This window comes from Desarmillaria tabescens (assembly GCF_030435595.1).
Source record: "Desarmillaria tabescens strain CCBAS 213 chromosome Unknown EV420scaffold_40, whole genome shotgun sequence".
Classification (NCBI taxonomy): Eukaryota; Fungi; Basidiomycota; class Agaricomycetes; order Agaricales; family Physalacriaceae; genus Desarmillaria; species Desarmillaria tabescens.
Genome location: NW_026848339.1, coordinates 107,075 through 133,071, shown reverse-complemented (window position 1 = coordinate 133,071; position 25,997 = coordinate 107,075). Strand labels below are relative to the sequence as shown.

General features: G+C 46.9%; 8 protein-coding genes across 8 annotated transcripts; 4 read left to right on the top strand and 4 right to left on the bottom strand.

Moving 5' to 3' along the window:
- Nucleotides 1-4,158: 4,158 nt before the first annotated feature.
- EV420DRAFT_1245795 (uncharacterized protein) lies at nucleotides 4,159-4,577 on the top strand (the record flags this gene model as incomplete). The annotated part of the gene is made up of 2 exons (XM_060466687.1): nucleotides 4,159-4,233; nucleotides 4,299-4,577. Coding segments are annotated over 2 exons (354 nt in total), but the record flags the coding sequence as incomplete, so codon positions are not given.
- A 5,339-nt stretch (nucleotides 4,578-9,916) lies between these two features.
- EV420DRAFT_1647194 (uncharacterized protein) lies at nucleotides 9,917-11,547 on the top strand (the record flags this gene model as incomplete). Its single annotated transcript, XM_060478013.1, has 5 exons — nucleotides 9,917-10,125; nucleotides 10,173-10,247; nucleotides 10,303-10,822; nucleotides 10,878-11,316; nucleotides 11,369-11,547. The coding sequence occupies 5 exons, from the start codon at nucleotides 9,917-9,919 to the stop codon at nucleotides 11,545-11,547; spliced, it is 1,422 nt and encodes a 473-aa protein (XP_060326631.1).
- A 940-nt stretch (nucleotides 11,548-12,487) lies between these two features.
- On the top strand, nucleotides 12,488-13,894 carry EV420DRAFT_1275499 (glycoside hydrolase superfamily; the record flags this gene model as incomplete). The annotated part of the gene is made up of 10 exons (XM_060467904.1): nucleotides 12,488-12,581; nucleotides 12,633-12,735; nucleotides 12,791-12,848; nucleotides 12,909-13,129; nucleotides 13,193-13,205; nucleotides 13,255-13,342; nucleotides 13,404-13,443; nucleotides 13,501-13,543; nucleotides 13,593-13,670; nucleotides 13,727-13,894. The coding sequence occupies 10 exons, from the start codon at nucleotides 12,488-12,490 to the stop codon at nucleotides 13,892-13,894; spliced, it is 906 nt and encodes a 301-aa protein (XP_060326630.1).
- Nucleotides 13,895-14,203: 309 nt separating this feature from the next.
- EV420DRAFT_1566109 (uncharacterized protein) lies at nucleotides 14,204-16,683 on the top strand. The gene is made up of 7 exons (XM_060474052.1): nucleotides 14,204-14,455; nucleotides 14,679-15,017; nucleotides 15,068-15,202; nucleotides 15,260-15,452; nucleotides 15,507-15,614; nucleotides 15,665-16,261; nucleotides 16,317-16,683. The coding sequence occupies exons 1-7, from the start codon at nucleotides 14,232-14,234 to the stop codon at nucleotides 16,563-16,565; spliced, it is 1,845 nt and encodes a 614-aa protein (XP_060326629.1). The 5' UTR covers nucleotides 14,204-14,231; the 3' UTR covers nucleotides 16,566-16,683.
- A 95-nt stretch (nucleotides 16,684-16,778) lies between these two features.
- On the bottom strand, nucleotides 16,779-18,146 carry EV420DRAFT_1275616 (DNA breaking-rejoining enzyme; the record flags this gene model as incomplete). Its single annotated transcript, XM_060467912.1, has 5 exons — nucleotides 16,779-17,084; nucleotides 17,141-17,304; nucleotides 17,361-17,619; nucleotides 17,683-17,727; nucleotides 17,778-18,146. The coding sequence occupies 5 exons, from the start codon at nucleotides 18,144-18,146 to the stop codon at nucleotides 16,779-16,781; spliced, it is 1,143 nt and encodes a 380-aa protein (XP_060326628.1).
- Nucleotides 18,147-18,624: 478 nt separating this feature from the next.
- On the bottom strand, nucleotides 18,625-20,613 carry EV420DRAFT_1711109 (PIN domain-like protein; the record flags this gene model as incomplete). Its single annotated transcript, XM_060479626.1, has 9 exons — nucleotides 18,625-18,743; nucleotides 18,794-18,901; nucleotides 18,958-19,771; nucleotides 19,823-19,928; nucleotides 19,982-20,097; nucleotides 20,148-20,251; nucleotides 20,304-20,380; nucleotides 20,435-20,538; nucleotides 20,590-20,613. The coding sequence occupies 9 exons, from the start codon at nucleotides 20,611-20,613 to the stop codon at nucleotides 18,625-18,627; spliced, it is 1,572 nt and encodes a 523-aa protein (XP_060326627.1).
- Nucleotides 20,614-21,030: 417 nt separating this feature from the next.
- EV420DRAFT_1711107 (uncharacterized protein) lies at nucleotides 21,031-21,978 on the bottom strand (the record flags this gene model as incomplete). Its single annotated transcript, XM_060479625.1, has 3 exons — nucleotides 21,031-21,305; nucleotides 21,372-21,560; nucleotides 21,614-21,978. The coding sequence occupies 3 exons, from the start codon at nucleotides 21,976-21,978 to the stop codon at nucleotides 21,155-21,157; spliced, it is 705 nt and encodes a 234-aa protein (XP_060326626.1). The 3' UTR covers nucleotides 21,031-21,154.
- Nucleotides 21,979-22,111: 133 nt separating this feature from the next.
- On the bottom strand, nucleotides 22,112-25,250 carry EV420DRAFT_1711103 (GC-rich sequence DNA-binding factor-like protein-domain-containing protein; the record flags this gene model as incomplete). The annotated part of the gene is made up of 9 exons (XM_060479624.1): nucleotides 22,112-22,493; nucleotides 22,642-22,691; nucleotides 22,742-22,862; nucleotides 23,613-23,750; nucleotides 23,794-23,930; nucleotides 23,996-24,230; nucleotides 24,467-24,588; nucleotides 24,643-24,859; nucleotides 25,045-25,250. 9 exons carry the CDS (start codon nucleotides 25,248-25,250, stop codon nucleotides 22,112-22,114), a joined length of 1,608 nt encoding a protein of 535 aa, XP_060326625.1.
- Between the last annotated feature and the right edge of the window lie 747 nt (nucleotides 25,251-25,997).

The following is a 25,997-nucleotide window of genomic DNA, read 5'->3' as shown; positions in this document are numbered from 1 at the left end:
GTTGCCGCGGCTCGGCTTAAAGTCGCTTGAGCCGGTGAGCCGAGTCTTAATAAGCCGAGCCTGAGTCTCTATTGGCTCAGACTCATTCTAGGCTCAAGCCCATATAGGAGCCGGCTAAAGCCGGGCTTGAGTCGCTTTAGCCGGACGACAATGCCTAATTTGGCCAGTGTGTTTTCTTGACTTTTATTGTCCCCTAGGTCACATAAAATCATGCCCTGTGGTGTGTACTATAAGATTCCAACATGAATCAAGGCAACTACACATCCAAGATGCTGATTAATACCATAAAATGGAGGACTGAAGTTTGAGCATCAATGCCCTTACAGATGCCAAGGTCAAGCCGAAGATCTTCCTAAAAAAGCGAAGTGACTGGAATTTACAGCTGTGTTGAAGATATATTTACATAGCTGCAAGCTGAGTTCCTATGTATCACCAGATGTTGATTCTAAAGGATTTACAAGCCCTCTCACCTTGGAAAGTGCATCTTAACCCAGTGACTTCCTTTTTAGATCATTAGTCTGAGCTCAAGCCGACTTGAGCTGAAGCTTAGCTTAGCCGACACAATGATTACCGACTCAAGCCAACTCGGCTCATGACAATTACCAAAGTCGGTATAAGTCTAGCCAAGCCGAGTCTAGCTGAGTCGCAGCAACACTAGTGTTGCCAATGACTCGGCTTCGAGTCGCCGAGTCGCCGAGCAGAGTCGGAAATGCTATGAGCTGAGTCACTGGCAATGACTCAGGCCTAGGATGGCTTGGCTTGGCTATGACTCAGCTTTTCACGGCTTGAGCGGACCCAAGTCGCTGACTCATTCCACTTTTGGACTTCGCTCTCACTGATCTTCTCCGTCATCGAAAATGCGGTGGCCTCTCGCTCTATTCATCTTGCCGACATTCTGAAGGACTAAGAACTTGATAGATGGGGTAACTTATGTTATTTCTCCCGAATTATGGCTGCATTTCTGTCAGTAGGCTGTTCACTCATGGCTTGCAGCTATCTGATTCCATCTGATAAGCTGTATGTTGTTAATGGACTGTTCAGGAGTTCGCATGTGTGGAATGTGCAGATATTAAATTGAAGGTAGGTGACTCTTTTGTATATGCTGGTCATATCTGAGTTCAAGCCTTAGAACATCCAGCTGTCATGGCTTCAAGCAGGTCTCCATTGATGTCGCACCATCATGAAACCGTTCTTCTTGATCCTGGCATTCCTTCATGGTGTTCTTGTGGCCAACGCCTTCTCCGAAGTGATATAGTGGGACCCGATGATGGTGTAGGACGCATACGCAGTCATGTATGTAATTGCAGAGGTATGTTTATTGGTCTTACTACTATTATCCATCCTTATTGAATAATAGACAGCTCTTATGTATCAACTTTCACTAGATGTTATGTTTTACGCTGAAGAGGCTGGCTGTGGGCACCTGTGGAATAGTGAGCGGGCTAAAGGGCAAACCTCAAAAACCCACACACACACTCACACAACTACACAAACTACAATCACCCTCATAAGTTCTAGGGGGAGCGATTATTTCTAATGCGATCCAACTATACTTCAATATCTCGAAGAGTTTCTCTTATTCTCAGCGCTCTTAGCGAAGCTAAGCTTTCTCTAATGACTTCCTAAGTCTAGGAACTTTTTACAGGAAGGTCGTTCACTGGCACGACGCAACCTTCAAGGCAGATTTGAGTTATAATACACAAGGGACACTGATCCCAACAGAAACAGAGGCAATACACGCCGAAACTTTAGTGAGCTCACTAAAAGAACACCACAGGCAAGCACTGACTTAGCCCATTCGCTACACAACTGTATGCAGGGGTTCTCCAACTAACTCCAGCAGGTTATCTCGACTCAAGAACACTTCAGAAGCACTCGGAAAACAGATTCAGAAACGGAACTTCAACAGAACTGACATGGAACAGACTGAAACAGAACAGAACAGAACAGATCTCAGATTTCCACTTCAACACATTCTCCGAACAGACTTATCACACTCAACAGAACAGAAACAGTGTCACTGATTCGTATTCACTCTGACTAAGTTCTCAAAAGTCTTGTCAAAAGGGTATCTCGTATTTCTCTGAGTGAGCTTGCTAATTCTATGCACAGCTCGAAGTCACAAACTGATCCTTTGTTACAGTACCACCTTCAACACATGCACGGGAACTCAGGGGCTTGAAACTTCTCCTCTACCTACTGTAACCAGCCTACTTATACTACAGGGGAATTAGAATTACAAACGTCACACAGTACCCAGACTCCTACATGCGTAGCATGTTGCCACCACCGCCTTACTGAGCATCTGAGTCGGACTTCCCAGTTTTAGTCTCATGTCTATAGCGAGCTCGCTAAATGCGTGCCAAGAGGTGCTCTCCCGACACCCGCGGGCTTGTTCTCTAGTGACCGACAGGTCTAGGTGCACAGAACTATCAGTTCTGGCATATGTCGTTCAGGACTTCTTTCTTGGATTCACAGAGGCTTCTCATAGACACGGCAACAAGTGAGTCTTCGAACAATGGGACTCAGAACAATGGAACGTGGGCTCGTGGACTTCAGCCAAAGCCCATTGCCCAAGCTCATGCCGGTGATATCTGTCATCTCGCTTAAGGATTTCCCTGGATTTTCAGGTACGACGCGTCACAGTTAGCGAGCGCGTTAAGTATTCTCAGTGTCACTGCAACCTTCAAAGTTCTATCTAGCTCCTGCAAGTGTGCTTGTAAGTTAGAGCCTAAGGCATTGGGTATAGGGTTTGGCCTTCTCATCACGCATGCCCATCAGGTACAGTGCCTGTGACTAAGTCCTGTTTAGAATCCCATTGCTTCTTATGCCATAAGTTATATTCCATATCATTGCACCACGTAGCATTAGTGTCGACGCGTAGTTTTAGTCCGCTCGCTCACTATATCTCAGTATGTGTGTAAAACACTTTAGATTGCAAAATTACATGCGTAAATAGGCTGCAGTTGCAACAACGCACAGTATAATGTTATAACCTCTTTAAGATACCACATTGAAGGTTTCCGAAGCACTATGTCATCTGAGGACATGTCGCCAGGTGGCAGTCATACATGTGGGCGCAATTTTTTCCGTTTCTGTCTCAATTGCTCATTCTTCTCTGGTGGCGGTAGGACATGGCTGATTATATTCTAGGGTACCTGTGGCCTTGTTGTCCGCTTAGTATGCTCCGCTGTTAATGATGGTCGGGATTTATTACACGATACTGGCTGTTGGCTTAATCGCTGACATGTATGTGCTTCCTGACTGCCTGCATTCCCCATCCTAACATTTGTTTGTCCAGCCTTTCCGTGCATTGCTTGGAACGAGAAGGTACTACGTCATCGTTTTTCACGTATATAAACCATTCGAAGTAGTAAGTACATTATTCATTGCACATCCATGGCTCCTGCTGGCAGAAAGCAAGGCAGACAAAAAGCTGATGGCAGCAGTATGGCTAACGCTGATCATACAGACTCCCATGTCGAGCCCGTACCAGATACCACTGTGCCACCAACTACTCGTTCTCGTTCTCATGCTGGTGCTCTCATGCATTCCAGGTCCAACGCAGGTTCCAGTCTGGCATCTAATGGGCCAACACAAGTGTTGCCTCCTACAGAGGCCATTCCAGTTCCCGGTGTTCAAACAATGTTCCACATTCATGGCAAGTACTTATATATTGAGTCTTATCTATAGTTCTGATATTTGTCATTAGGCTATAACCACCGTCAACCTACTCCGTCAGAGACAACGGCTGTCCCCTTTTCAGATCCATCGATGCAGGTGGCACAGGCTTCCGGCAGTACAGTGCCATCACAACCCATTATCTCTCCATCCCCCACTCATCAGCCCAGGGAGATGGTGCCAGGTGCAGTGCTGGTGCCAGTACCACGCTCCTGACGTGCGCATTTTGTTGACGATCCAGAGAGTTCAGATGGAGAGTTCCTTGAGCTGTCTCCTCCATCATCTCTGTCTGACAATTCCGCTGTTCATAGCGAAACACCTCAGCGACCATCAGATTCTGATCATACAGCTCAAGCTCTGCATACTCCTCATCGTAACCCATTCCCTATACCCCGTCAATTGTCCAGAACACCAGGAACACCTCGACGACTTTCCCATGCTGCTGCTGGTCATACTGTCAAAAAAGGCCATAATACTGCCCGTGACGTCTGGTCATTCTTTATAAAGTCTGAGAACCGCCATCATTGCGCTTTCTGCATGTGCATCTTCAAAGTTGTCTATCTAAGTCTCTGAATTCTGATCTTTATTTTAATCACAGCACGAAGGATTTCGAGAAGGATAATGAGCTTCCCAGAGCATCAGACTTTGGCTCAAAAACAAGTACTGATATCTTACAGCACCACTTGCTTGATTACCACACCACTTCATGGCTGACGAAGTGTGACAATCAGGGTATACAGGTGCGCTCTACTCAAAAGCGATATCAAGATGCGATCCGCAAATTTCACCTCGACCAAGGGAAGCAATCTTCCATATTTAACAGTACTGGACATTGTGCATTCTTGCATGAAGCGTTCATTGATTCGCTAGTTGCATGGGTCATTGCTGATGATCAGGCTTGTACTATTCATATTTGATCCAAATTTGCATGTGTTAATGAAATTTCAGTCAATCAATGCCATTGAGAGTCTGCATCTACGGTCTATATTCTTGATGCTTAGAGAAAGCTTGAAAGACTCTGACATACCCCATCGATCATCGTTACGTTGAAGAGGCTGGCTGTGGGCACCTGTGGAATAGTGAGCGGGCTAAAAGGCGAACCTCAAAAACCCACACACACACTCACACAACTACACAAACTACAATCACCCTCGTAAGTTCTAGGGGGAGCGATTATTCCTAATGCGATCCAACTATACTTCAATATCTCGAAGAGTTTCTCTTATTCTCAGCGCTCTTAGTGAAGCTAAGCTTTCTCTAATGAATTCCTAAGTCTAGGAACTTTTTACAGGAAGGTCGTTCACTGGCACGACGCAACCTTCAAGGCAGATTTGAGTTATAATACACAAGGGACACTGATCCCAACAGAAACAGAGGCAATACACACCGAAACTTTAGTGAGCTCACTAAAAGAACACCACAGGCAAGCACTGACTTAGCCCGTTCGCTACACAACTGTATGCAGGGGTTCTCCAACTAACTCCAGCAGGTTATCTCGACTCAAGAACACTTCAGAAGCGCTCGGAAAACAGATTCAGAAACGGAACTTCGAACAGAACTGACACAGAACAGACTGAAACAGAACAGAACAGAACAGAACAGAACAGATCTCAGATTTCCACTTCAACACATTCTCCGAACAGACTTATCACACTTAACAGAACAGAAACAGCGTCACTGATTCGTATTCACTCTGACTAAGTTCTCAAAAGTCTTGTCAAAAGGGTATCTCGTATTTCTCTGAGTGAGCTTGCTAATTCTATGCACAGCTCGAAGTCACAAACTGATCCTTTGTTACAGTACCGCCTTCAACGCATGCACGGGAACTCGGGGGCTCGAAACTTGGCCTCTACCTACTGTAACCAGTCTACTTATACTACAGGGGAATTAGAATTACAAACGTCGCGCAGTACCCAGACTCCTACATGTGTAGCATGTTGCCACCGCTGCCTTACTGAGCATCCGAGTCGGACTTCCCAGTTTTAGTCTCATTTCTATAGTGAGCTCGCTAAATGCGTGCCAAGAGGTGCTCTCCCGACACCCGCGGGCTTGTTCTCTAGCGACCGACAGGTCTAGGCGCACGGAACTATCAGTTCTGGCATATGTCGTTCAGGCCTTCTTTCTTGGATTCACAGAGGCTTCTCATAGACACGGCAACAAGTGAGTCTTCGAACAATGGGACTCAGAACAATGGAACGCGGGCTCGTGGACTTCAGCCGAAGCCCATTGCCCAAGCTCGTGCCGGTGATATCTGTCAGCTCGCTTAAGGATTTCCCCGGATTTTCAGGTACGGCACGTCACAGTTAGCGAGCGCGCTAAGTGTTCTCGGTGCCAGTGCAATCTTCAAGGTTTTATATAGCTCCCGCGAGTGTGCTTGTAAGTTAGAGCCTAAGGCATTGGGTATAGGGTTTGGCCTTCTCATCACGCATGCCCGTCAGGTACAGTGCTGTGACTAAGTCCTGTTTAGAATCCCATTGCTTCTTATGCCATAAGTTATATTCCATATCATTGCACCGCGTAGCATTAGTGTTGACACGTAGTTTTAGTCCACTCGCTCACTATTTCTCAGTATGCGTGTAAAACACTCTAGATTGCAAAATTACACGCGTAAATAGGCTGCAGTCGCAACAACGTGCTCGTATCCTTGAGATGTGGGACAAATACATGGATGACCTCACTTCAGAATTCAAGGTTAGCGCTATTTATTATATAAGAGTTCTCATGAACATAGCAATCTAGGCTTCTATGGGACGCATTTCGTTCACTGAGGATCTCTGGACAGACCTGAATATGCGTCCCTTCATAGCTGTTACCTGTCATTGGATCGAGAACCGGATTGTTGATGGTCATGCAACACTGCATCTGCATTCAGATCTCATTGGCTTCCATCGCGTTCCTGGACATCATACAGGGGAGCACTTAGCGGAAGTGTTCATCTACATCCTTGACCACTTGCAAATTATGGGAAAAGTGCATATGTCTTTCGTTTGGGGGTAACATATTACCAATGTTTCTATGCTAGGTGGGATGGATTACTTGTGACAATGCGACAAATAATGACACAATGATGGAACATCTCGAAAGGTTATTAAGACTGCGATATCCGGACATGTGTTTTGATCGGGTAGACAACCGAATTCGGTGTGTGAGTCTGACCTCTCCTGTAGTTCCTTATTCATTAAATACATAGATGCTTTCCTCATATTGTAAATCTTGCATGCCATGAGGCTGAGAAGGCAATTGGCGAGATACAATACAATGGTGTGGGTAATGAAGGAGCTTTAGCCTATATTACTTGGGATCCCATTTCCACACTACATTCTCTTGTTAGATCGGTAAGTGGATAGCCTTTTTGTGGGTTCCCAAGTTGCTTATGGCATCTGTAGATAAGATCATCATCGCTTCGCCGTCAGGCATTTTCCGAGAAAGTTGCTCAAGCTGGGTTGGGTTCTCTACAGCTACTCTGTGATGTAGATGTCCAGTGGTCCTCAACAGATATTATGATTGAGAGGGCAATTGTTTTACGCCAGGTATGTCGTTCTCTTCTATAATAATTTGCTTTGCCTTCTCTTTGTTAACAAAATCTGGACACAGCCAATCCAGACATTCCTTCAGTGCCAAGAGCAGCGTGAACTTCAAAAACATCAATTAAGTGATGACGAATGGACTGTTCTCTGACTTTTTCACGAAATCCTAAGTGTGAGTACCAAGCTTATACAAGCAACTCATTCTAATGGCTATCATTAATATTAGGTTCCACATGCTTTTCAACAATGACTTTCAGCAGAGAAGACTCCCACGCTTTGTGATGCTCTTCCGTCTTTCTCAGCATTGATTATTCGGTGGTGTTTACTGAAGGAGAAAATGCCAGAAATGTGAGACGTAATAACAGCCGGCCTCGAGAAGCTGGAAGACTACTATGGCCATGTTATGTATATCCCAGCATATATATTTTCTATGAGTTTCGTTTCGTTTCGTTTCCTCCATATAATTCATTTCTAAAACCTATTTCAGTCTTAAATCCTACCATGAAGCTGAAATGGTATGAGCAGCATGACCCGACAAAGATTGGGTGGGTCAAGAATATATTTATGCAGGAGGTAATCTCATAACTACAACTGATTTTATTATATTGCATGACTCATAATACTTCACAGCTCCAAAGCTATTCTACTGATGACTTTAGTGTCAAATCCTGCACCTCTGCATACTCGCAACTGGGCAGATGAAGTACTCGGTCTTGATATGCCTGCCATCAGCTCGACAGTACGACAGACCCTTGCTGAAGAGTTTGATGCATATCTTCTTGATCGTCAATCCTTATCTAGTAGTTTGTTATTCTGGCAGGTATGTGGTTTTCTAAGATATCCCCTTCTCTCTGACACATTTTCATAGGAAAATCGTACACGCTATCCAACTCTATTTTTAATGGCTATGGATATCCTTCCGATCCAAGAGTCATCTGTACCTTGCGAATGAGTCTTCTCATCTGGCAAGCAGACAATCACAGATCGCCGTTCCTGGATTACACCTGAGCTGACTGGAAGCGCTGCAGATACTGAAGTTTCGCTTGAAGAAGGGTGCTATGTTAAATTTTACACAGCACTATGACAAGGCCACACATACAGCTTCACTTGAGGGTCTAATGGATGAGGAATCAGAAGTCCCTTCTGGAATGGATGATTTTCTGCGCTTTTTAGACACTTTCGAGGCAGTAATTGACATAGAGTAGGCTATATGAATTACATTGCCTAATTTAGAGTGAAGCCGATCACTTGGCTGGAAATCAGTGGCTTTGAGCCAAGCCGAGTCAAAGCCAATGACACAATTTGACTTTGGAGTCAGTCCGAAGCCGAGTCGGTGATAAGTTGAGCCAAGCTAAGCGCAGCTGAGCCGTGGCAACACTAGGCAACACTACTTCTAACCGGGTGGCAGTGTGCTTACTAATACCACATGTTATGCCTTCATTAGGTATGTTATTCCCATGAATGTTAGTCGGTCAGATCGACCAGGCCTTAAAAAAATATCGAGTGGATGTAATTACAGTCATCACCCGGTCAGATGTACAGGCAAATTTCCGATGGATTTTAAAACCTCCCTCATCCATTTTTCATCCAGTAAAGTATATAATAATGTCAAAGCTATGTTTAAGACTATACATTATGAGTTTTAGGTGGTTCCATAATGATTTGATAGCATGGTGAATTTTTTTCGAGGAAAGTCCAAAATTACCAGTTACCGGCACCTCTGTACACCGGTTTCCTGTGCGCCAAATTTGGGCCACCGTTTCCCAATTTGGAGTATTTTCTCATGGCTCTGAAAAGTGGTTCTGGTTCGTTTTGCCTGTAGCACCACAACAAGTAATCTCTGGCCCATGGTTCTGCAGGAAAAATCCATCCTTATAACTAGTAAAATGATTTGCGACATCAATTTATGCAACCCAATGCCCTCACTTTTTTCTAATACTGTATTCTTGTTTTTCTAAAATTCATATCACTCACAAATCACTCATCATTGATTTTTTCCTGACTGATACAAGGCTCCTTGACTTGATTTTCATTAGTGGTATGATGACCTATATTGTCCTCTATAAGATAAAAATAAAATTGGCACCACAATAGAGCGGAAAGTGAAGTTATATTCAAATGTACAAAGGAATAGTGATGTACAAAAGACCGGGTGATGACTGTATTTGACATCCTCGTAACCCCTTGATTATTATGGCGGATTATTATTATTATTAGTATTTTCATAAAAATATCGCTGCCGGATTCGGCAGAAAGGATTCGGACCGGTCATCCCGCCGACCAAATTCCCGAAAACAGTCATTGTCTTCTTTGCTGTCAACCACGACGACCGCCGCTCTCCGTCTGACATATAATCCTCTCTCTCCGCCGTTTGAGATCTCGCCTCGTCTGATCCATCAGCATCACGGCAGAACATGACAGTGAAAGCCTCGAGATCATCCGGAGTCACGTGGAGCAGCTCGGGAACAAAGGACAATTCGGGCTGTAGGACGCTGTTCAGCTTTGTTCAGCAAGGAGACACAGGCTTTATGGAGGAATATCAGCGCAGAATTCGCGACCGAATTCGCGACCAGAAGGACCTGTAAGGATAGCGGCAGGTACCCGACCGACACAGCCATGTCTCACTGTTTCTGCCTTCAATGATGATCAGATCTGTCAGTGACGGCTTCATTCCTTTCTCTCACCACGAACACAAGCTGTAGACCGGAATGACGATCAGTAATCACTCTTCCGCGACGTCGCTCTCCAGATACGCCATGGCTCGGTCACCAGGGGACGACATCTACAATGGCAGTGTATCCAGGGACTTCTGCAATTCATTCTGGGGCCCGAATGAAGCAGGTGTCAATGTCTTGTGTGCTCGTATGCGGGGTGCTGAGCGTACGACGGACGAGCTGAGAAATTTTTGGAAAGAGAGGTATGGAAGCTTGTCGAGACATACCGCCTTCGCTGACGTTCTCTCAGGTCTGTTCTCGAGGAAGAGTATGGGAATCGCCTTATGGAACTGTCCAAAAGGGTAATAGGCAGGGACGAGATTGGGTGCGTTTTCTATACTATCAGTATATCCCCTCTTTCCGACTCCTTTGCTTCACAGTGACCTCCGTAACGTCCTTGATACAGTGAAACTTGAGACAGAGAAACAGGCAGCAGCACACATCGACCTAGCGACCAAAATCCGCTCTGAACTCGGGAAGCCTACTACCGAACTCTTGAACAAGCAATCCGACCATCGAAAGAACGTTCAGGGCCCCATGGGGAAGAGGTTCAAGCTGAAGCTATTGCAAGAGTCGTATGTGGCAAAGGCTCGGGAAAAGTACCAGAATGACTGTCAGCGCATCGATTCGTACGCGAAGCAGATCGAAGTCAACTCTGGCAAGGACGTCGAACGACTGCAAGCTAAGCTGAACCGATATAAGCAGACCGTCCAGGCCAACGAGAAGGACTACGCAGCATATACAGACAAGCTCAAAGAAATGACGGTGGCATGGGAGTTGGAATGGAGAAACTTTTGCGATGAAACCCAAACGATGGAGGAGCAGAGAATGGAGTCCATGAAGGACACGCTGTGGGCATACGCTAATCTTGTCTCGACGGTCTGCGTTTCTGACGATATAGTGCGTACTCCCCTTCTGGCCTAGTTGCTGCCTATCTAACACGACCTTCCAACAGTCATGCGAGGCCATTCGGACCCATCTCGACCAATTCGAAGCCGACCGGGACATTGAGAACTTTGTCAACGACTATGGGACGGGGAACAGGATGCATGCCCCGCCCACATTCGCACCTTTCTCGTCCTCGGAATCATCGCCTGTTGCTGGACCCAGTGTATCGACATCGACGCGTCTTGCGAAGTTTAATCGCAGAAAGAGAAGTGCGTCAGCAGTGCCGACGCGGAAACTGTCAATGAGGCAGCCTTCGAACGAGCCGTTACTCCCTCCTCAGGTGAATCCGTCGCCTCAGAAGCAGGGTAATCCTCCACCAGCAGCTATGACGAAGCAGCCTCGAGCATCGTTACCGCTCCCTGAACAGACTTCCAATGGGAAGCCAGTTCCGGGGTCGACTCCCCCATCACCTCCACCGAACGAAGGAGTTGGGATATTGTTTTATGGTATGAACTCTCCTCCTTTTCTGGTCTTCCTCATGCTGACCGCTTTGTACAGTCAAGGCACTTTACGACTATACGGCTACGATTGATGAAGAATTCGACTTTCAAGCGGGTGATGTCATAGCTGTGACGGCTACGCCGGACGATGGATGGTGGAGCGGAGAGCTTCTGGATGAGGCGAGGAGGGAAGAGGGCAGACATATCTTTCCAAGCAATTTTGTTTGCTTGTTTTGATTACTGAGGCTTCAATCTTCGCTGTCATACGCGGCTATGCTATATCATTTACATCCTAATAATGACTAACGTTTCTAGCTGTGAGAATGATCTATATGATGGGATCTGGAAGTGACGGTATGTTTGCGTTCATGACGCTAATGTCTTGTTGCGCCGGGTGACGGTAGGTGCAGACCGGTACGTTTTCAATGTTATTGCTACCGCTGCTGCTGTACCTGACGTACATTATTGAGTGGCAGAACATGAAAATTAAGTCACATTCCTCAATTACCTCTGAACTTGCAACTCCTGCGAAGCAGACTAAGAACGAGACTGTCCACGAGGATCCTCTACTTCGGTCCTTCTTCCAGAATCTGTTTTCCGCTTGCCAATTCGGGACTTTGCAGCTCAAGGAGTTGGCCATTTCTCCGCGGTTATCGAGAACTAAAGGGCCGAATTGTCCACGCAATTTGCTGCGAGAAGAGTGAATTCCGTCCCGCCGCCGTAAGCAGTTTTGCCTTTTTTCTAGAACCGTCTGTATATCTACCTTCTAGCTCGATACAGAGGACGTCCGTAATCCACTTGGAGTTCCACGACATACTGCGGAGAGATATACAACGCCTACGCCCGAATATGGTCCACGGAATACCCTGTTCACGCACTCGGAAGTAACCATGGGGGGAGTAATGTGGCTGACACTACCTATCCTGCTATGGGCCGCATATCTATGGCACCGACGTGGAACTATTACCTTGAAACTAGCATGCTGCGCGCGAATTTTTGACCTTCGTCGAATACCTCATTTTTCGCCCTGGGATTCGCTATAAATTCGGTGCAGCGATAGGTCCCATTCCCTACAACCTCTGTCATGTTCTCACTGATCCTCGTATTCGTGGCTCTCATTTTCCCGACTTTGGCTGCACCCCAACCGGCAAGTTGTTTTCCAGCAATAGGATTCAAGATGCCTTCGATACCACCATCCACGACGAACAATTGGTGGTGTGACATGAACACAGAATACGCGTTCGTTGGATTCAGCTATGAAGTTACTGCTTGTACGTCGACACTTCTCATTGTAAAATGTTTTCTGTTAATATCGCATACAGGTCAGGATTTCAACCAGCTCCGATCCGAGTTCACGGACATTCGGCGAAGATTCAACAGTCGTTATGTCCGCATGTATGGGGCTTGTGACAGGGAAGGCTTCTAGTACGAGAAATGCCTGCTCGGTTGTAGCAGAAATACTAATTCGGACTACTCATAGCGATGATGTTATAAGTGCAGCCTGGGAGGCTGGTCTAGGCATACACGCTCTTGTCTGGGTACGTATATTCACCGATCCTTAGTGTATAAATCACCCGAAGCTGACTCATATCAATCAGTTTGGATTCGACGGGGACGACATCTGGAAAACTCGTCGTGACACGCTCTTTGTAGCACTACACGCGAACCCAAAGGCCAAATTTGTCACGCGAGTAGTGCAGTTTGGCTCGGAGCCGCTCTTTGACAACGTTCTCGAGCCGGGTGATCTCGTAGCTCAGGTGTTGGCTGCCAAAGCGAATCTATCGAGCTTGGGTATACCCGTTACCATATCGGAGATGGCGTAAGTTGCTTACCTTTTCTGTTTCTTGTAGACCTCGTCTAATTCACGTCCTCTTGCATTTAGGTACGGGTATCAGGTCCGAGTGACGCCATATTCATTTTGATTTTGCTCCTAACGTCTTCCAGGAACGTGGTGGCGCGAAAGCAGTGCTCGATGCCGTTGATTTAATTGACGCGCACATGCTGCCCTTCTTTTCGCAACAAGCTTCCACTGGTAAGTCCAAGCGTTATACTACAGTGTTCTCGGCTAACGCCTCCGGCGTATCATTCTCTAGCTAACGCATCCTGGCCTATCGTTTTGACCGACATGAATTGGTAAAGGTTCATATTGTAGGTTTTTTGTAGAGGGACTCAACAGTTTTGTGATAATAGGTTCATTGATAATGGCGAAGGAAAGAAAATCTACCTGTCCGAGGTCAGCTTTCATAACGTAATCATTCTTCAGTCTCTGATTCACCGTCCAGAATGGCTGGCCATCGGTCACCTCCGAAGGTGTACAACCTAACAGTCCCGACGCAGTATCTGATATTCAAAATGAATCTGTCAGTTCTCTTCTGCATGTAACATGTCCAAGCTGTTATTCACGTTCACATTCCAGGATTATTACAAGCTACTCGATTCGAAGTGCTCTTACTTCAAAACAGTTCAGGGCGGTGGCGTCGGATGGTTCGCGCATATCTATTCTGATACGCAGGAGCCGGGATATGGCATTTACAATACGCATGGAAACCTCAAGTTTGCCTTTAATCCTGCTACGTCTTGTTAAACTTGGTACCCGTGATTTGATATACCTGTTTTTGTTGTAGTAGAGATTCTTTAGCGTTAGTATGGGTATTGAAATCTCCCTGAATTGTAAAACAATCTGAACACGAGTTGGGAAGAACGCTGGGTCGGGCTAGAATTCGAGCTAACCCAAGGGATTCTTCGTTTTTTTGAAGATGCGAACAGGTTTTTTTCCCTTGCCCTACTTGAAATATTATTGCTACTGCTACTAAAAAAATCTTGATTAGGAGAGCGTGAGAAGACGTCATAATCAGACCTTTAGGGCAGGTCTTTTCCCATTGCTGTCTTTCTACAATTGCAACGGTCCTTCTCTCGGGATCATGACGGTCCTGTCACGCGGCAAGTGCCGGGATCAAGGGTCCAGCACAGCCGCACAGACGTTTCCCGTCCCTGCGACCGTCTTGACGGTCTGTTTGGTTCCCTCCCCTACTGCCCCCGTGGGAGACGCGTCCCGTCCGTCTTCCTTCTCTTCCGATCGCGATGCCGCTCGCTCCCTCGCTTTCAGACTCTTGGTGTCTGTCTGTCAGGCGGGTTTTTCAGGCGGGTGAGTGCACATGGGCTTCTGGTGCCCATGCATGCTGTGCTCCCCTGCCCTGGTGTTCTCCTCTTGGTGGGGAATACCGTGTTTCCTTTCCCTTTTTCGCTTGCTTTTCCTGCTTCTTTTATTTCCCAATCTCCTCCTTTTTTTTTGCCTTACGTGGGGAGGAGGGAGAGACTCCCTACGCCTGTCTGTCTCTCATCCCTGACTAAACCGAGACATTTGCTAGGGATACCAACTACGCCACCGCCCATCATGGCTCTCGTCTTGCGACTGGTCTGACATTGTTAGGGTCCTTTTTCGCTATTGCAGTAATCGCCGCCACTGTTTATATCGCGATCGCCAGGAGGCAGGCACGGTTCTCTCAACAGCAGCGCCGTGCATCTACCAGCTCATTTGGACGGATTATGGACTTGTTTCCCCTACCCCCGCCTCTGCCTTTGCTACCAACAGCATCCTCTCCGTCGGATCCAAGTCCAGAGCCACCGCTGGCAACAAAATACGCCTTTCCTCGCTTGAATGGCAAACTTGACAAGAATGGTGATTTTGAGACTGAGGAAATCGACTTGTACGTTAAATCCATGGCCTCTCCTTCCTTCATTGTCTGATCCTGTTTAGGTCTCTGGCTAATAAAACGGATTGGTTTGTGGATCTCTGCCAGCGTTACAGTCTCCCCTCCTACGGTACCAAAGCAGTGCGACGGGACCGTCTTATGAAGTTCAGCCAGTCCGGAATGGCAAAGTGGAAGTCGAGGTACGTTTTGCCCTTCATGTATGCCATCTTTGCTAATGGGATCATCTTGCTTCGCAGTCTTTTTACTCCTGCGCGTATCCCTCACAAGGGCGTAAGGAACGGTGGTGTCACCAAGAGAAAACCAACAAGGCGGGAGCATCGTATCCTTCAGGCAAGCTCACTCACAAGTGCAACTCCACCGGTGATCTTTGCTACGGAAAGATCAAAGGACACTCGTAGTCAGACCGTGGTGGACAGAATCCTACCATGGGTGCAGTACCTACTGCTTCTCTTTTCTATCTTGTGGTGCTGATGGCAGTCTTAGGCTCATAGTCTCTTGGCCAAGATGGCACAAACTCCTCCTACAAACCCCCGCCACACTCATCTGCCAGAACGAAAGACCAGCGGTACGTACATTGGCATGCAACAGATAGTATGTGTCTTCTTACCTTATGGCTCTTCTACTCTAACGGTCTCCCGAAGGTTCAGGATCCCTTCGAGAACCCGGTTTTTGCGCAACGGGTCGCTTCGATTGTTGATGAGCACTTGGCCGTTTATCGGGGTCCCGTCGATGCTGCCACCGAGACCTTGCCCATTTCTTCAGTTGAATCGCCTCGTCCATCCATGGATCTTGACACTGCCTGCCTTGGCCTGACTACAGCTTCCAACGACAGCTTCTCTACTTATGTGGACCGCTCGGATTCACCAACCTTACCATCTCTTGAGCCTCCTATGGTTGTGACGGCTTTAGGACCTGAGATACCTGAGAGGGCACCTGTACCTTCCGACAATGATTCCGGCAGCAAGATACAGTGTGTACTGATCTTCGCCGATGGCTCAAAAATGCTAGTCCATCAACGCGATGTTCCACCGACAAAGCCGTTTCGCTATGCCACCAATATTCAAAGTCTCATTCAGAGCTGGGACGACAGTTGTCCTGAGTGGGCGCCGCCTCCTGATCACCCAATCATTATCCATGGACGTTCCGTTCCTATCAAGTACTGGAATATGCTGTATAAATATAACAAGACTGTTCATGGCGAGTGGAAGACATTGAAGAACGACTGGATGAACTGGAAGGTATCTCTTTACTACCTTCCTTCTCTCTTCCTTCCTCTCATCTTTTATCTTTCAGTTCTTCATGGAGGCCTATCGAGCCAGCGGCACACCTGAAGCATTTTGGGCAACATATTCCGACTCTCAGGGACAACGTCTGAAATACTCTCGCATCTTGCAGCTCCTTCTAAAAAAACGTAAAGCGAGCAACGTTGCAGAGGAGGCAAAGCGGACTTTTGACAAGGGAGTTCATCAATCGATTTGGGTATATGAAGAAGGGGATGTGGGTCCCTATGACAAGAGATTTGAATATCGCCCAGGTATCTAAAGCAAAGATAGGAATGAATGGAGATGCAGAAGATGATTAGTTTACATTCTTTTGTCATATTTTTGAAATTATGTCCTTTCTTATATTTCTTTGCACAAATTTTATTGAAGCTATACGTATTGTGCATAAAAAAAGTCCATTGAAGCTTTATTGAGCATACTTAGTAGTCCATCACGGCATTGTAAAAAACAAAAGTCCATTACAGCATTGTAACTAGGCACAGGCGCACGTACGTCCACAGCTCCAGCACTTGATGGTGGCCTCACGGTCAAGCTTGAAGAAGTCCTCGCGACGCAGCATTGCGACGTCGTTCCAAGAAATCAGGTACTTGACAATTGTTAAATGAGTAAAATCTGTGCTCCATCCGCCCCACTCACAAATCTGTCGGATTGACCACCGAAGGTCAACCGATAACCACTGACATCCCCCACGGCGAAAAGAATGGGTGCCGTATGCATATGGTGGTTCTCCCAAGTCACATAGGTTGTTGCGAAACAGCTGGAGAAACACTTCAGGTTTCTGAGATAAAGTTACAAATGAGTATGAGTTATCCATAAGATACTCGGTATGCTTACCATCGCAGTATTCTTTACAGTGATAGGTCGATCACGTTTGTCAATATTGGGGAAAAGGTATCCCTGCGTAATCTCTGAGGCATCTATCCATTCTGCTAGGGCTCGAACAGGGCAGAGATGCGCCATGTGGGCTGGCAAAGCGCGAAGCACAAATGGGGGTATGTCTGTCATCATTGAATTGAATTCAGCAGGTGCGAAAAGATGATACAGGTACACTTACCGCCAAACGGGCTGTTCTTGCGGAAGGGTAGCGTGATCGATACATAATGGATGCCGTCTATATCGTCAATGCCAAACTCGATATCGTGAACTTGGATTTTGAGGGCCTCATCGATGCGGAGAAGGCAGGAAAAGGTGACAAGATAGACAGCTTGGAGCAGCCGTCGCACGTTTCCCCCACACCAATTTTCAGGTGTCTGTGGACTAGCATTCCAGTTTTCAGGCTTGTGATTATATTCATAGAGCCTCCTTAGAGTACTCTACAGAAAAAGATTATAATAAGTTATATAGATGGAGAACAGATGAAAACGTCGCAGACTCACAGGCCTAATGGCTCTCGCACTAGTTGGAGTTTCTCCTTTAGCGACCTGTATCCTTATGTCAGTTACCCATATTCTACATGATTTTTAAAGCTTACCTTGCGCTTGCGCAGACCCAGCATGTATGACGACACAACATCAGATATAGATGGGTTTCCGGAAGCTGTGGTCCGATCCCAAGGAACCTTACCTCTACCACCCCTGCGGAAGCCATACGTAGTACCTGCCCGAAGCTTTTGAGCATACGAGTAAGTCTTCTGTGGCTCGTTGGCCCCTTTGTTCACGCCATGCATGTCAACATTGTCGCACCTGGAACCTCTTAAGTTAGACAAAATATAGAGCTGGAGTGAGAATATACTTTTGCATAACAAAGCCGACAATGTAGTAGTCGATCTTTGGGTGGAGCATCTGCTCAGTGAATATGTCTGTGCCTGGTGGAACGACCTTCTCCTCGACAAGGAAGGCATTGAACTGCGCCATGACACTGATAAAAATGCAAATTAGTAAAGACAGTGAGGAATAGGAGTAGAACACCGGGCATACCCTCGATATGCAGCAGCCGTGCCTTCCTTGACACCTTTTGATGCTTCCTGGATATTTTCTAAAACCTCCTCCGTATCTGCAGCTGCGCTGATGTCCATATCACCATCGTCATCATAAGCGTACAAGTCGCCGCAGGTCTCCTGCTCGCCCTCAATATCATCCATGACCTCCAAGTCGGTTGTGTCGGTTCGAGACTCGTCAAGGACTTGACAGATTCCGATTGCATTCGCAACATTGTCAACGATGTTCATGTCCATATTACAGCAGTGTTATCGAGATAAGGGGATGGCAAGTTAAGAAATATGGAGACGAGAGACAGTCCGAGCAGGTACAGAGAAAGGAGAGACAGTCCACAGTATATATAAGAAAAGAAAAGGGGTGGTGCTAACCCCTTTTCAGACTTCAGATTTCACCCTCATCGTCCATACACAACTCCAAAACCTCGCCAGTTGCCTTGAGGTGAATCTCGATGCGGTATTTGGGGGAAGCAGCACGCTTCTGGCGCTTTCTTGGGGTTGCTTCTGACAAGGAACTGTAAGAAAACAATGAGAACAGTTTAAGTGAGCCCCACCTGTCATCTCCTCGCCGCTCTCATCGCTTGATATCTCTAAGATGGATGGAGTACGGGCGTGTTCTGCTTGGACATGATGACTAGTTACTATGTCGGTTGAACTCGAGGCTAGAACATTGCAAACGTTCGAAGATAAACTTGACAGGCAGAGATACTTAACGTACCAATAGAGTTTTCGATATGTTCGATTTTTTTGAGATGTGGCTTCATAGACTTGCGCCTTTTAACAGGCTTGCCTGTCTGATTCGCATCATCCAAGAGGTTCGGCTGTGCATGGAGCACCAATATACGTGAGAGCCATGCATGAACCTCACGCTTTTTCATGAACGGAGTCAACATGCCCCTACTGTCGGTATCATATGTTATGTCAAGAACAGACGTGATCTGAGTGAGGATTGCATGAGGGATGATAAGAGACACGAAGATTTCTGACCCCGATCGCTCACGCTGGTTTGCGCGAATAGCACAGACTTTGGAAATAACGGCGTGCGGGGATAGATGGGAGTCATTAGCCTGTATCAATCCTCGTCGCTTACACAGATCTTGAAGCAATTCACGGGTCGCTAATCCCGGAAAGACATGATGAGAAAAATTCTGAATGATGCCCATCGGGTGTCCCCAGATGAAGAGCTCTTCGCATAACTTTGCAAGCTTCAAGATATCTGGTTGACCTAGCGATGGAGCAGCAGGCAGATTGCCGAGCCCATTCGACCAGGATGTCACTGGATGGATATATTGAACGAGAACCAAAGCTTTGGGAAAGTTAGAAGGAATACGAGAAGCCAACGACCGGTGGCGAGAGGAGAGACGGCCAGCTCCTTTAGCTTCCAACATCGTACGGAGATCTAGACGCCACGCAGAAGTTACAGCAGGGTAGTCATTGACTTCAGATGCTTCGAGGGCATCAAATAATTTTTTTCCGATGCCTGTTCGAGTGATTTCAGCGGCAGTTTGAATCCCGCATCCCTGGATTCCATCCTACAAGAAAAAAGATGAGGCTATATTTGCGAACAGGCTTGCATGACGTACGTCGTAATCACCACCAGCAAGTAATGCGATTAGTACGAGATCATTGCGGGAGAACCGAGATGCTTCGTAAACTTCAATCAGATATTTAGAGTCACTTTCGTCTTTGCTAATAAACAGACTTAAGGGAAATACTGATCAAGCCAAACTGTTGCTGCTCACATCCGAATTACTCGCTGAGTGCCAAATACCATGGTGTCGAAATCTTCTGACATCACAGCATCGATACGGCCAAGGCTCGAGAGCTTCGCCAGCTCTGCTTCTGCTTCGCCTGGAGCCTGTTTTCCCCTTCAGTAGAAGAAAAGAAAGGCGCAATGAGAGCTCATACCTCCCAAAAGGGGAACCCAAATCCTACGAGTAGCTTCTTGAAATCGGCAGCCAACCAGTCCGGTGTTTTCTTTACAGCCTTTTTGCGCTTATTGGAAGGACGCCCTGGACCATCGAAAACTGAATATAGGTATCACTGGAAGGTGAAAGAGGCGACCCAGTCGTTTAAAAAGTGATGCTTGCGCCGGATTTTTTGTCTGTCCATGGTGATACTTTGCGGCAAACATCCATCCACTAAGAGTCAATGATCAGCAGCCTCACAGGTGAGAATAAATCAACAATAATGACCTAGCATCCACACCAATACGAGGGCCTAGATCCTGGACTGCGCCAGTGGAGATCTTCTGAGCGGACCAGTCAACAAAAGAGACTGAATCTACGGAGTTCAACAGCTGTCAAAAGCGGGTTAAAGGTAGTCTTAAACTGTCATAAAATGAGCGTACATTCCAACCGCCTTTGACACCCATGATGGTAAGACGAGATCACTATAGGGGTTGTCTGTCTTTCACCAGGATCCTTATCAACACAATAACACATGTATAGCGTGTCCGCATTGAAAAGATGTTAAGACATGGCCCCGAAAGCATATTAACTCTTACGTGTCTTTCACCAGTCCTACACAGAAGAGTCCAACGAGGGCAGCGACACCACCGGCTAACAATGCAGCGCGCAACGCTTGGTCCGGAGCATTCAAGGTATGAGCGACAAACAAATACGTTGAAAGCGAATGGAAAAGTTTATGTCAATGGAGCTATTCCTCACAATTAGTATCGGGAAAATATACCACGGAGACATTCACATACGTTCGGCACTAAAACCGCACTTGCCAACTTTATTTGTTAATGATCTCGCTCTGCGCGTGCTCGGCATAAAGGGATCACCGGTGATGCCCACATACACCAGCGCATACTTGCTCAATGCTATGGTGATACCCTCCAAGAAGCCAATGACTACTCGGATCCCAGTAACAAGAAACAGCGCCCGAGCGGGCATATACAAAGGTAACCGTTAAAAGAAGACCGTTAAAAGCGTCAAAAGTCTGATAGCTATTAAAATCAGGGCTAAAAGAACAACTGTGCCTAGAGAAGGCCCAGTAGAATGCATCAAAGCAGCATGAATCATGTGTGTTGACATTGAGGGCAGCGGGAGGGCGTCGGGACTAAAACAATCAGACAGGGATATAAAATACTCTATTAGAAGTAGATGGAATATAAGCGTAACGAACGGTATTGATGCAAGGAGGGTGGCGAGGAGGATGGTTGGAGAAAGTGCGAGAAGGAGAGGATTGGCCATTAGGAGCTGGGTAGACAACGTTAATGTCGACGACGTGGAATGTATATCTCTAGGAAGACCGAAAAGTCTCCGAGCTGTAAGAATAGACAGAGCCAAGGGAATAAGAGAGAACAAGCGAAGTCTGCAAAGTGTAGGTCAGTCGAGATTCGATATCTAGCGTGGCGGTACGCGTACGCTGTAGTTTCTCCCCATGTTGGCTTGGTATCCCCATCCCACATGAAGCTTCCTACAAACGCCCAAATTGCAGATATGAACAACACCGCGGGGATAAACACGAACGTGATGATCATCACAGGCCGTACGAATATCCGTGAAAGGAGCACATGAGTATACGCCACGAATGCACTCACGAAAGTGAGGATAGTGATGAGGGGTACAGTATGTAGGAGGATGGTATATGGTAGTGTCACCCCAGGTTTCCGGTCGGATGTGGGAGTTGTAAACAGCATGATGATAGAGAACAGGGAACATAGCATGATCCCTGTACACCACAGTGCTGTCCATATAGAATCATTGAACTTCCTGACCTCTAGGAACATGCCGGAGATCTGGCAATGAGAAGACATCCAGAGGTCAAACCGTACCATCACGGGGTAGTAGTGAATCAGTGAGTGATAGCGAGACCGGCTGTCTGCCTGTAGACAGAGGTGGAGGAATGAACAACGGTGGATGTTATCGACTCTTAGATGTAGCAGCGAGAAACTCTGCCGGTGGCTTCAAGTCTGTCGAGTCAGACAATGAAGGCGAAGGATCCCTCAACGGAGACGCCTGATGCGTCAGCCAACCCTGGGGCGAATCTGACCGGTCTGATAAACGATCCGACGAGATGAGTGGTCGTGACTGTGGATCCCGGTGCCTCAAGTCATGTCTCGAATGCATTGCCTGCTCCTCGTCAAGTCGAAGATATGGGTCCTCATCATCCTCATCATCGATTTCCGGAATATTTCCACTCAAATTACCGCTCCTCAGATGGCTCTCTCGCAGGTGAGGATCATCGAGGTCATTTAGGTCGGCGTCGGGATCGTATCCGGCAAGTTGAAACACCATACCCACACTAAGGAACGATATTCAAACGAAGAACAGACCAAAAAGCAGAAGACGTACCCCAAAAAGCACTTCCATATCATAGAGGTACTTCAATTTCGCTGATCTTGTCGATGCTATAGCCACGATGGAAAGTGGTTGAAATGGTGAATATACACTTATCTGTTGGATTGACAAGCTCTTCGTCGATATCTTCCACAAAGTCATTCTTCACAATACTCATCAGAAACGAGCATGTGTCAGAGAAAGAAAGTTTACCTTCGCAAACCCTGAGAACTGGTCATCGTTAGCTCGAATAGCCTTCTGAACCGTCTCTTCAAATGTCCGCCCGATGCTCATGACCTCGCCAACACTCTTCATGCCACTACTAAGAAGGCGACTAACACGATTGAACTTCTTCAGGTCCCATCGAGGAATCTTGACGACTACTTAATCCAAACTGGACTCAAAGCATGCGCTAGTGACCTTTGTGACCGAGTTTCATGGCAATGAAAGCGAGAGGATAGCCAGTAGCTTTCGATGCAAGAGCCGCTGATCAAGGCAGACGTGCGTTGGCCTTGCGGTACGTTTTTGATGAGTACGATGATGAGCATGAGAAGGTGACGTTCGATGATGCAGATCTTATCGTCGACGACATGCACGCAGTGCCCCTGGGAGTTGGGATTGAGAGCGTACTGTGTTACATTCACCAACAACGCCAAGATGTTTGATCACATTAATGGCAGTTGTCCGGAACATGTTGTAGTCTGAAAGCGTTTGTGAAGGGGCTACGACGACTGAATCACCGGTATGGATTCTCAAGGGATCGAAGTTCTGCACGGGTGTTATAAGTGCATCAGAAAGATGGAAAATAACAACTAACCTTCATATTGTGATGCATTTGTTGCGACAGTCCTCGACCACTTCTTACTCGACTCCTTCCATCCCTTCATACTCTTTTCCACCAAGACCTGAGGACTAGTAGCGAAAGCCTTGCTACACAGCGCCTTGAGCTGTGCTTCGTCCTATGCAAAGCTGGATCCCAGTCCTCCTGATGCATAAGCAGCACAGACAACGACCGGGAACTCAACGTTTCCTTGCCGCGTTGATAGCTTCCTCCTGATTGACAGCAGTGCAACTCTCTGCGCACTTCTCCCCAATCTCGGCCACGGCACTCGCGAATAACTGCCTATCCTCTGTGATGATCGTGTCGATAGGCGTTCCCAGCACTTGCACCCCAAGCTCCGCAAATTCATCCTTCAGCTTGATACCGATGTTCAGAGCTGATCTGGCCACCAAATGTGACGTAGATACCATCTGGCTTCTCATACTTGATAATTTTCCGGACAAACTCTGGCGTGATTGGGAGGAAATACACCTTGTCGGCCAGACCTTTGGACGTAGTAATGGTAGCGACGTTAGGATTCACCATGATCATGTAAATCCCTTCCTCGAATGCCTTGATCGCCTGAGATCCAGAATAATCAAACTCGCCCGACCAATGGACAGGCCTCCGGACCCAAGAATGATAACTTTGGTGACATTGGCACGGGGAACGCATTTGTCATTGTCCTCTTTCTTCCCGCCGGGTAGTGAGATAGTGGTCATGCAGTCAATGTTTTTCATAAAGACGTTAAACAAGAATTCGGTGTCGCGCGGTCCAGGAGTCGACACCGGATGGAACTGAACAGAGAAGAATGGCTTGTCTTCGCAATAGATACCCTCGGTGCTTCCGTTGTTGGCATTTCGAAACAGTTCTTTCCAGGTCCTAGTTCAATCGCCTTGTTCATCAACTGCAGTCCACGCGTGAACCCGCGTGAAACTCCTGGCATGCTTTGAACACTCTCGGGGAATGTGCCTTTCCAAAACGAATACCACTGCGTCACCTCCTCGAAACTGACATTCGGCTGTGTAAGCCAGATGTGCAGAACATCCAGCCACTTTGGAAAGAATTCTGTCTCAACTAGTTGTGAGAAGATGTTTGGGCGGATGAATTCTGCTCACAGAAGGACGTGTTGCAACGGTTCCATTCGTTGATTTCGTGGGTAGACACGGAAGTCATTTCTCAGCGTCGAACCCAACTTATATTTCAGCAGGATGCTATCCCAGTCGCTCGAATCGAACACCTGTAGTATTTCAAGATCAGTAAAGGCAGAGTTACCGAAGAGATTGTGACATACGTCTTTCCAAGCAATGAGATCCTTCGGAATGTCGTCGCCCGCCATCCAGCTACAGAGTAGGTTCTTTACTTTCCATCTGGCATCCCCAATGACTTCCTCTAAACGGAGGCCTACATGAGGAAGCCAAGGGAATACAATGGTTTGAAGAGTCACTGTATCTTGCTTGGGGATCCAAGTCGCTACAGCTTTCTGAACTTTTGGTAAGATAAGACTTGAACTAGGTTGGGAGGTCAGAGGTGATGCTCAGTCGTTTGGACACGCCATAGTTGCCGATGAGAGGATAAGTCAGGATGAGGATCTGTCCTTCATAGGACGAGTCGGTTAAAGACTACGTGTAGTCTACCATACCTATAAGAAAAAAATTCAGAAGATTTTTCCCCATAAAAAACAGGCACAGCGTACCGGCCTGAAAAACGTATTCGCCTGCTACGCTCGTTCCCTCTGATACCTTTGAAGGTGGATCCATCGGCTAGTACAAGGACTGCATTGTCACAAGACAACGTTGACTTGTTATTTTGAGCGTAGCGATCGTAAGAGATGTGTCCGAAAAGATGTGTCCGAAACAGTGAGCTCGATGTGCGCGACAGTGCTGGATGGGTCATAGACATGGTTGATGGCAGAGAATGGATTCAAAGTTTCGGCGGCGGTTCTCGTCGTCGTCTTCCTCTCCACCCAGATTCGCTCAAAGCCATCTGACGTCGCGCGGCCTGGAGTCCGGATCCTTGCAGAGGATATCAGAAAAAGCGTGGGTGAATATTTGTGTAAGTAATTACAGATTAGAAACACGTAGAAAGGAGGAACTCGGCAGTAAAAGGTGAAGACTGATGGCACGAGCTGCATCAACAGTATTCCCCACCAGGAGGAGAATACTATGAAAGCACATAGGCGCCAATAGCCTATCTGCTGGACCCAGACGCCAAAAGTCTGAAGCCCACAACTCATGCCAACGCATGCCAGTACTCCGGAGACACCTGGTCGATAGATAGTATTAGTGGAGCGCGACTAGACCGTAGAATACCGGAAAGGACCGAGGTGTGCATAGCCAAATAACTGCCAAAGTCCCTTCTCACCTTCTAAGTTCGCCATCACCATCCGACCTTCAGTAAGTGCTTTATACTTGTTCTAACGCGTTGACTGAGTTTCTTGAACAGAAAATCGTACCTTTCACACTGTGGATACAAATACCCCGTAGCCCATACAGCCTTGCAGCCAGAAACTCTTGGTGTTTCTGGCTGTCGTCTCAAGTGCTCTGGTGCACTTGAACGTTGCCTCTACTATTGGTGTAGAGACAGGCGTGGTTGTGGTTCACCCCCGTCCTCCAGAATCACCTAACTCGCATATTCCAAAGCTCTCAC